This window comes from Myodes glareolus, chromosome 19, assembly GCF_982192425.1.
Source record: "Myodes glareolus chromosome 19, mMyoGla1.1, whole genome shotgun sequence".
In the NCBI taxonomy this organism is placed as follows: Eukaryota; Metazoa; Chordata; class Mammalia; order Rodentia; family Cricetidae; genus Myodes; species Myodes glareolus.
The window spans coordinates 55,967,385-55,977,381 of NC_142044.1; the positions used below are offsets into that span (position 1 = coordinate 55,967,385).

Consider the following 9,997-nt stretch of genomic DNA (forward strand, 5'->3'; position numbering starts at 1 on the left):
GCGCCCCCCCTCACCTCCCACCCCGTGCCGCGCCACCGGCCTCGCGGACCGCGGCCGCCCCGCCGGCGAGCCGCCCTACCCTACCTGGTCGGGCTCTTCTTGTCGCCCATGCTCGCTGCCGACGCGCGCCTCGGAGCCGCGGCCGGTCTGTCAGCCGCCCGGGAGAGAGGGGCCGGCGGAAGCGCCGAGGCGAGGGGGCGGGGAAGGCCGCGCCGCGAGCTGCAGCCGCCGCCGCCGCCGCCGCCGCCGCCGGATCCCACGCAGCCTCCAGCTGTCGGGGAAACTCCTGCCCGCGCGCACGTGACCCGCGCCGGCCAACCAGCGGCCGCGCCGGAGACTTCAAACGCGGGGAGCGCGGCCCAGCACCCGGGGCGAGTTCGCGGCGCCGCCTCCCCGCCTCCCGCCCGGAGCTTCCCAGGCCCCAGAATCCCGGAGGGGCGCGATGGCAAGCGCTGGCAGAGGCCGGTGCGATCGGGCACACAGCTCCCCCGCCCCCGCGCCCCGCGGGGACTGTCACCTTTCGTTTGGGGAAGCGAGACGGAAGCGCAAGGAAAGGTTCGGTGCCCTGCTCTTAGCTTACATAATTCAAACATGACGAAACCACAGGGTCTGATCCCGTTTTCATTCCAGAAGCGTTCTCTCGGCCTCACGGGGCTCTGCAGTGGCTTGTTATAAAACGGATGCTTCTCATGACAAACGAGCTTGCTGGTGCCCTGAACACCAATGCCCCCATACGCACACATACAACACACCCCGATCTCTTTATTTCAGCCTGCTGGAGACATGCATCTCGTGCTAGATGGTCCTTTAAGTTCTGGTTCCGCCTCGCCGATCGAGCCGGTAACCCACCGCCAGAGTTATCATGCCTTCGCTCTGATCAGGAGACGACCTTAGCATGGCAGTTGGTGTCTCGCCAGCAGGAAAGCTGCACCCTGAAGAGAGAATAATGAAAGTCATCTCTTCACAGAGCCCTGCCTTCTTTACTTCGGAGGAGGCATAGAAGCTTAACGTCAGGCTTAAGAGGACCCGAGTTCAGGCACTGTGTGCTTAACAGTCCGAAAAGAAGACGACTGTGTGACTCGCAGTTGGGGTGTACTGTAGGATGTTTAGGAAATCTCTACCCAGATGAAACAGAGCGGGATAAAGCAACTTTCCATCGTAATACTCAAAGTGGGTTGGCAACTAAAATCTTTCCATTGTTTTAATTATTTACAGATGCCTTAATACTTTGCATTATGTTATCTGAGGGTGATTGAAATAGGAAAGAAAAACCCCAGCTAAGGGGAGACTTCTGTATTGATGTATTACTTTCTTAGCAACAGGAACTAATACGTTAATAACCGAAATGAGAAACGCCATCTTTTTTATCATTGGGAGTTAGAGATTAATTGGGGTAATTAAGAGGGAACTAGGCTACAGGCCTCTGAGAGAAGGAACTCAAAATGAAGTGTAGCAGAACGGGCCGGGGTGTCTAGCTCAGTGGTGGAGGACTTGCTTGCCATGCAAAAGGCTCTGAGTTACTGAAAATTTGAAAAAAACATTTAAAAGGTTGATTTAAGTGGGGTTTTGCTTGGTCAATTAACATCACTTTATTTTTGCAAACCGGAGATGAGTATAAAAGTTATGTATTAGCTGTTGCATTAATTTTCCAAGATTAGTGTTAGAGGCCGGTGTTTTATGGAATGGGAATGTATTTTCCCATGATACCGGAGGCTCCAAGTAAGAGACAGGGTTTTCAGCAGGGCTGGTTTTTCCCAGGCCTGTGCGCTTCGCTTGCAGATAACCGTGTTTTGGTCCCACCTTCACAGAGTCATCTTTGTATCCTGTATCCTGATCTTTATATCTGTGCCTTTGTCCAACTCTTCTTATAAAGGTGGCATTGATCAGAATAAAGCCTACAGCAGTGCTTCTCAACCTGTGGGTCGCGACCCCTCTTTCCCCATCTGTGTGGAATGTGCGTTGTTCTATGTGTGCACGTGCATATGGAAGCCAGCGGTCAGCATCAGTTGGCTTCCTCAGTCCTCTCCGTCTTCCACTTCAGATGAGTCTCCCACTGAACGTGGAGCTAGACAGGTGACTGCCCCAACCCAACCACTGCACTCAGCCGGGATTGTCACCCTTCATTTGGGGAAGCGAGAGGGAAGTTCAAGGAAAGGTTTGGTGCCCTGAACCCCAGAGATCCTCTGTCCCTGTCTCTCTGGTGCTGGGGTAAAAGGCTCACAATCACTGCATTCTGGGAAATCGAGCTAGGGTCTTTATGCTTTCAACGCTAGAACTTTCCCAGTTGAGCCATGCCCCTCAACCCCTCCCCCTTTTCTCTTGATTCCTCTATCCTGGCCATAGAAAAGACCACACCGTGTTTTGACCTCTGGTTTAAAACATGCACTGCATCTTGCAAGACAGCACCACACCCATGGCATGGTGATTCACACAGATAATTCCATCACTCAGGAGCTGCAGTAGGAGCATTACCGCTATGAGTTAAAGACCAGCCTGGGCTATAGAATAAGCCCTTCTCTCAATTAACAAACCAAGTGTAAGCATCATACTCTTTCAAGGTGTTGTCTGAGGCAACCAAGTCTTCATAAGCATTGTACTATTCTGTTAGGGCAGTTGCTTCCTAGAGACGAAGTACACTGTTGATTAGTGACTTCCATGGGTGTGAGCGGATTGCTGCTTTCCTTATAACATGAGATAATGAGAATACTACCAACAGAAATGTTCTATAATGCAGTGTAGGCAAAGGCATGTCTAGAATATGTACCTATTTCACTAAAAGAAATCTATCTTCCATGCCAGGAGGAAGTGGTCAGTGTGATCACACTGTTGAGGCAGCTGGCTTGTTCATCCAAGCAAACGTGTCATACCCGGTGCTGGCTTGTGCTGGTGGTTTGTTAGAGATTCAGCAGTAGTGATGCATCTTGCAGATCTACAAGCTTAGCCTTGGGAGACAGTCATGGTACTGAGCCCACACAAAGGCCCTGTTTTAGACAATATGGCCACTTTGTGCATAAGCCCACCGAGAAAGCACTAGGGTGACTGGAGAAAGTGGATGGCGTTCACTTCGTTCACTTCTGCACGCTTCCCTTCACGCGACGCTCTCCGTGCGGTAGCTTGATGGCCACTCTGCTGCCCGTTCTGAGAGATCCGTCCAGTACCGGCCTCCACTCTGCATCAGTTTTCCCATCTTCTCTGAGTTCCTGATCATGTAGCTTAAAGATTAGAAACTACCCATGGATCAGCACACATCCATTCTAACCATGCTTTACTCCAGACAATGGGGGCAGTCAAATTATAAACTTTCTTCTCAGCAGAATTTCTCTCTACTGCCACCCTCAGGGACACCTCACTGTAGGGTGCCATCCTATCATACAGAACCACTTGTAAACCAGGCCCAGAATGTTTCCTTCCTCACTCCAGCTGTCGTGTGAAATTCCTTATAAAGCTGCAGGTGTGGACCGAGAGAATTCCTGATGTGCACTTCTCTTTCCTCCTGCCTGTGTCCAACATTCCAATGGAATGGTTGTTGCTATGCATTTACATATAAATTTTGGGCTTGGTCCATTTCATAAAAAGGAAAGTCGATGTGGTCGTTTGGTGTTATATGCTTAGCCATTCCATCTCTACACAAAGTAGAGACCACACTATGATTTCCTATCTGCTTAATATCCTATAGACTATTTTATATACATGGCTGATGAAATATTGTATCTTGCCATTATCACTGATGCTTGTTTTGACCTCAGTAAATTTTTGTTTGAACTATGCTCCTTTCATCTAGGTATGGTGGCATACACCTGTTATCTCAGCACTCAAGAGGGAGAGATAGAAGGAATTCAAACAATAGCCTGGTCAGCAAAGCAAGACCATATCTACAAAAAGAAAATGACATTTTATTTTCTGATCATGTTCAAAAATTCTCTTTTAGCATCTATTCTCAGTTTATACTAAATTTATCCTGCTTTCTAATTATATTTTGTTCGATTTTCATCTTTTTTCTACAGATATTGCCTTTTAAATTTGATCTTTTCCAACTTTTCATCACTTTTATTGGTTTCTATTTAACACATTCCTTCTTCCTAGATTTCTTGTTTTTCTCTCATCCATATTTTGTTTATTTTACTTGTTAGGTTTGTTTTTATTGTTGTTGTTGTTGTTGTTGTTGTTGTTGTTTAAGACAGAGCCTATTTAAGAACAGGCTATTCTCACTGTGTAGTCAAGGTTGATGGTAAACTCCTGGTCCTGCCTCTACCTCCCCGGCACTGAGATTACAGATGTGTGCTGTTATGTGGCTTTTCTTTTTTGTATGTGTGTGCGTGCACATGTGTGCAATTGCTGCAGCTGCTCAAATTCCCCCCGGGCTGCCATTCACAGGCAGTTGTGATCCTTCTGACATGGTACTGGGGTTTAAACTTAGGTCCTCTAGAAGAGCAGTGAGTGCTCTTAGCTGCTGAGCCTTCTCTCCAGCCCCTATCTCTGTATTTTCTTAATAACAACATTTTATATCTACCAGTTATTCTTCAAATCTTTTAAGTTGTTTAACAAATGCCCTGGGAATACAATTTTTATATGTGTCCTTAAAGAATGTCCAGGATTGCAAAAGAGAAGCTGGTCACACTAGAGAGTGTTGCTTAGTGTATGTGCTTTTCTAAAAATGTAGTTAAGTTACTTGTTCACAGGGAGTTTTAGGTTTGGTGTCACCAAAAAGCAAACAGGGTCTCAAAATGAGAAGTTCTTGGTTCTCTACAGTTATAGCACACTTGTATCTTGGTGTGCTCCTGCAAATTCGCATTGCAGGTATTAAAGGAGTACAGGGAAGCAGCCCCATATGTATCCCACAGCCCAGAACCTTAGTGATGTTGAGTTTACTAACAAACAGCATTTAATAAACTCATAGTAAAAAGATTCCACCCCAGTCACTTATTAAATTAGCTCATAAGCTTTCAGTGTGAAATACATTGTAGCTACATTTAGAACCCCTGGTAATGTCAAATATATTTTAAATATCCTTCCATGAATATATTTGACCCAGAAATTTCTACTATGACATCTGAAAAATTAGGAGTACCTAAAAATCTCTTTGTCAGAAAAAACAGAATGAATACAGCTGCACTATTAAATTCCTCAGTGGAGAAATATTTTTTTTCTCAGACTTAATCATGGAAAATACTATTTTAGGGGGATTTTCAATCTTCTGTTCTAAAAATTTCCTAAGAAAATGATTGAAGGCCAAGTGTGATGGCACACGATTTTAATCCCAGTGCGCAAGAGGCAGAGGTAGGTGTATCTCTCTGAGTTTGAGGCCAGCTCAGTCAACATCATGAACTCCAAAATAGCTAAGAATACATAGCCCTGTCTCAAAAAGGAAAATGAAAACGATGGGACAGTGTCTGTGTGTTTGTGAGTAGAATAATGCATCTTCCGTCAGATAAGAGGAATTGTGTGAGGGAAGGGAGGGTTAGCAAGAGAAGGTGGAAAATTGGGAAAGGATGTCGAGAAGAGGGTGATTAAGACTGAAGGAAAATGACAGATATGTATAAATAAGGCAAAAATAGTGCTGTGCCTGCTTCAGTAGCACAAATACAAAATTTCAAACAACAAATAGATTAACATGGTCCCGGTACAAGGATGTACACAAATCCATGAAGGAGTCCATACTTTAATATGACTATTAAATGTACATGCATGAAGTGCAATGAAATTCATTGTTATGAATAATTGATATATGCTAATAAAAACGTTAAAATTCATTAATGTATTCTAGAAGCAAACACATCATATAAACATATACAATAATGTTTTATATGGTATGTATTATACTATTTTAAATGTGACATTTCTTAGATTAAGTATATTTGATTTTTGTTTATTTATTCTCACAGGCAGCAGTTCCTTGTCCACAATGGGGTTACCTGAGTTGAGCTCTTTGCTGAGGAGACTCTCGTCTGGATGAGGCTGCAGCATCCTGAGTTTGGGGAGGCCCCAGGTCAGGCCCCTCAAGGTGCATGTGCTGTCCTCTGGTGCTGTAGGTTTTGGTAGGTGGTGTCAGCAGGCTCGGGTCAAAGTGGGCTCCGTGTGTGCACTTTCCTTCTTGGGATTTGGTCCCATTCCCTTTTCCTTACTCCCCAATCCCACAGAAGGGTGCTTAAGAGAACTTCAGGGCCCAGATCCTACTCCCTCGAGCAGGAGTGGGACGCTCTAGAGCAGGAGCCCTATGTTGAGATCGCACCGAGGTGCATTGTAATTTCTGACCAGGTCTCTCTCTGTAGCTCAGGCTGCCATCAAATGTGTTGATGCCAACAGTCAGGAAGCGGAAGCAGGATGATCCAATTGGTAGCCCGTCTGAGTTACTGAACAAAGTCCTTCTCAGAATGAAACATAGATTCTGGCTCTGAAACTTGCTAGCTATGTAGCCTTGGGTGTTTAACCTGTGCCTCAGTTTCCACATCTTTAAAACAGGGTAATAATATACATATTTAGGGTACTATGATGGCTAAATACTTGTTTTTTTCTGAGATAGTTCAGTAGGACGGCTGGACTCTAGAAGATGTGCCGCAGAGAAGATAGTCAGATGCCCAAACTGCCAAGAAGACTCGGACCAGAGCACCTGCCTAGAAGAAATAGGAACCTGAACTGCAGGGAAGAGGTTAGACAACTGAGGCACCTGGAAGGGCGCTCTCCAACATGCGGAATGGCCTGTAGGCTGTGCAGACAGTGTGCTCCATGTTCTCAGCTTTGTAAGCTGCTTCCCATGCTTGGGTGAGCATTTGTCTTTGAGTTATTTCTGCTCCTGTAAGTAACCCCTCACCCATATCCCTCTAAGGAACTCTAATAAAACTCTTTAGTTTTCTACATTGGACTTGGGTGGTGTCTGTACTTTTGTCTGACGTGAGTTCCCTATCTGAGGTTAAGTAGACATGTGTGCTGCATCTCTCCAGGCAAAGTTTCATCACACAACATAATGTCGTATAAATAAAATCAAACAGACTGGGGCTGGAGAGATGGCTCAGCCGTTAAGAGCACTGACTGTTCTTCCCGAGGACCCAGGTTCAATTCCCAGCACCCACATGGCAGCTCATAACTGTCTGAAAATCCAGTTCCAGGGGATCTGATACCTTCACACCGATGCACATAAAATAAAGTTAAATAAACCATAAAAAAAATTTTAAAAAATCAAACAGACTATAGTCCTTTGAATCTGGAACCTTTCACATAGAATAATGTATTTGTGTATGTGTGTTCATTCTTGTGTATCATATGTCTGTATGTGTTAGTGGGCCTGTATGCATGTGTAGAGGCATAGGATGAGGGTAATATTAGTTTTCTTTTCCTCAGGAGCTATTTTCTTTTCTGTTTGTCTGTCTTTCAGACTATCTATTGTAGGCAGATCCCAAATCATGATGTGGAGACTTATTATTAATTATGAAAACTCGACCAATAGCTTAGGCTTGTCCCACTAGCTCAAATAAATTGACCCACTTCTATTCATCTATGTGTCGTCACGTGATGTGTGGCATTTGCTTGTCCTTCTGCTTGTCTTTCTTTCTGTCTGGTTTCTCCCTTCTTCCTAGCATTCTCTCTGCCATAAAAATCCTGCCTAGCTATTGGCCATTTAGCTTTTTATTAAACCAGTCACAGTGACATTTCTTCACACAATGTAAAGAAATATTCCAGAACAATATCTCTTTCATCTGTGTGTCTGTCTTTTGGTTTGTTGTTGTTGATCCAGGGTTCCTCATTAGTCTGGAAATTGCCAAACAGAATAAGTGAAGGGACAGGACAGCCTAGGACCCCGCCTGCCCCTGCCTCTGGCGAGGTGGAATTTCAAGCATGTGTTAACACACTCAGCTTTATATGTGAGTTCTGGACATTGAACTTGCGTTTGTGCAGCAAACACTTTACCCATTAGCCATGTCCTCGGCGCCCTCTTTTAAGATTTTAAAGTTTATATTTAAAGTGCGATTGATTTAAGCAAACTTTTCATGCTGAGGAAGGTGTATGTTCTCATTGGATCCAGTCTCTGCAGAACTATTAATTGAAAGTACTACCCTTTTCTGTTGAATTGCCCTTGCACAATTGAAGGGTTTATTGCACAACTCTACTACTACATTCTATTGGTCAGCTTGTCTACCTTTCATCAAGCTCATGCTGTCTTAGCATTATAAATTAATAGTTAATCTTTCAATCTAATCAAATAGACATTGGTAATGATGTGTTGTATTATTTGTAAGCAGTTTTAGAAAATGGATCAATTTCTGCTGTTAATCTTTTATTTGAGAGGTTAGGACTTTCATTGTTGTTGAAAGGTGTAGGACTTTTGGCTTTTCCTTGATGATGTCACTCTGTGTAGCCCAGACAGACTTCAAATGTGGGATCATCTTGTCTCGCCCTCCCCTGTGCTGGAGTTACAGGTTACACTGTGCCCTCCATGCTATTAAGTTTTAATTGTATTTATTAGTTATTTTATTGTTATTTATATTAAAACAGTGATACTTTCCCTTGACTCTGGTACTCTTTACATGAGCAGTCTTTTTTTCCCCCTTGCTGTGGGAATTGAACCCAGGATTTTTGCATGTCCATGCACTCTACCTGTGGGCCACATTCCCAAGCATTCATGGACTGGTTTAGGTATGCTTATTTATTGTGAAATACAAGTAACTGAAATTTACAGTTTTAGCTATTTTTGGTGTCCAGCTCAGCAGCGTGAAATATATTCCCATTGTTGGGTATATAAGCACCACCAACCTTTCCACACGCTTTCAGCTTTCAAAGGTGACATGGTAAACAATGATAAACACCCTTGTCCCAGCCTCTGGCAACCACAATTTCACTTCTGTGTTCGGAATCTGACCACCATGAGCATACAGTCGCAGTGGCCTTCGAGCCTGACTTGGTTCACTTCTGTCTCTGAGGTTGAAAATGTGTGAGAGTTTCCTTCCCCTTTCATGTTGAGTCGTGTCTCACTGTATTCTAACAGAAATCTTTCCTCATGCCTGTGAAAAGACACGCCAAAAGCACCAGTAGGGAGGAATGGCTCATTTTCTCACAGTTTGAGGGACCAGTCCATTATGGCCGGAAAGAGATACCTGCAGGAACATGTAGGAGCTGGTCATTGTGTACCCATGGCTGGAAAGCAGAGGGGGAATGACCTCAGCTTAAGGAATGGTGCTGTCTGCATTCAGGGTAGGTCTTCCTTGCGGTGTTAAATCTTCTGGAAACACATTGACACTCACGTGTGTTTTTAAGGTGATTGGAAACCTAGCAGAATAGATAATGAAGCTGAATCTGCACAGGCGTCTGTACTCCTTTTTTACCCGTTCATCTTGGTGGTGCTTAGATTGTGTCCCCAATTTCAGGTGTTTTAAAAGGGGATGGTGTGAGCATGAATATTTAAATAACCTTAAGTCATTGGTTTCGGTCCTTTTGGGTGTGCCTCTGGAGTGGAATTTATTGGATTATATCTTAATTCTACATTTAGTTTTTTAAAGAACTAACATACCAATGGACTATAGACTTCAAGGAATTATGTGGTTATTTAACATTGATTTTTACATTAATAATAGACTTACAGAGAGGATATAGAAAATGGAGATAGATTTTTTATTTTAATGGGCAGTATTATAGGTTGTGGGAAGGGCCAGGAAGGGCAGCTGAGGACTGCATTCTGACATTTCCATGAACTTTACTAGTATTAAAGATGCAGTGTGTTCTTAGGGTCATTATCTGCTTTATACAATAGTTTTTTCATTGAATTTCTGCACATATGCTCTTAAGTCTGTGTCTGTGTGAGTGCATGTGGATGCCTGCAGAGGCCAGAAAAAGGCACGGGAATCCTTGGATCTGGGTCACGGGAATCTGTAACCCACCTTCCAGGTCTTCATGATTGAGCAGGAAGTGCTCCTCACCATCAGGCCTCTCGCCAGTCACCTATTATTTGCTTTCAAAATTCTAATGTTAGACGTATACTCAGCATCTAAAATTTTGAATGTTTATTTTA

General features: G+C 44.0%; 1 protein-coding gene, 1 long non-coding RNA gene and 1 other non-coding gene across 4 annotated transcripts in view; 2 read left to right on the forward strand and 1 right to left on the reverse strand.

Annotated features, from left to right (window-relative positions):
* Yaf2 (YY1 associated factor 2) overlaps nt 1-743 on the reverse strand; it is a 69,604-nt gene extending 68,861 nt beyond the window's left edge. The window contains 1 exon segment of the mRNA XM_085678787.2: nt 85-743. Coding sequence (XP_085534913.2) covers nt 85-743 — 659 coding nt within the window.
* On the forward strand, nt 422-6,859 carry LOC148119004 (uncharacterized). Of its 2 annotated transcripts, none has more exons than XR_015735688.1 (3): nt 422-555; nt 5,883-5,986; nt 6,521-6,859. It is a non-coding gene; the product is annotated as an uncharacterized LOC148119004 (long non-coding RNA). The 2 variants fall into 2 exon arrangements; XR_015735689.1 differs by lacking the exon at nt 422-555 and adding an exon at nt 1,045-1,170.
* Nucleotides 5,560-5,662, forward strand: LOC148119005 (U6 spliceosomal RNA). The gene has a single exon (XR_015735715.1). It is a non-coding gene; the product is annotated as a U6 spliceosomal RNA (small nuclear RNA).
* Nucleotides 6,860-9,997: the final 3,138 nt, after the last annotated feature.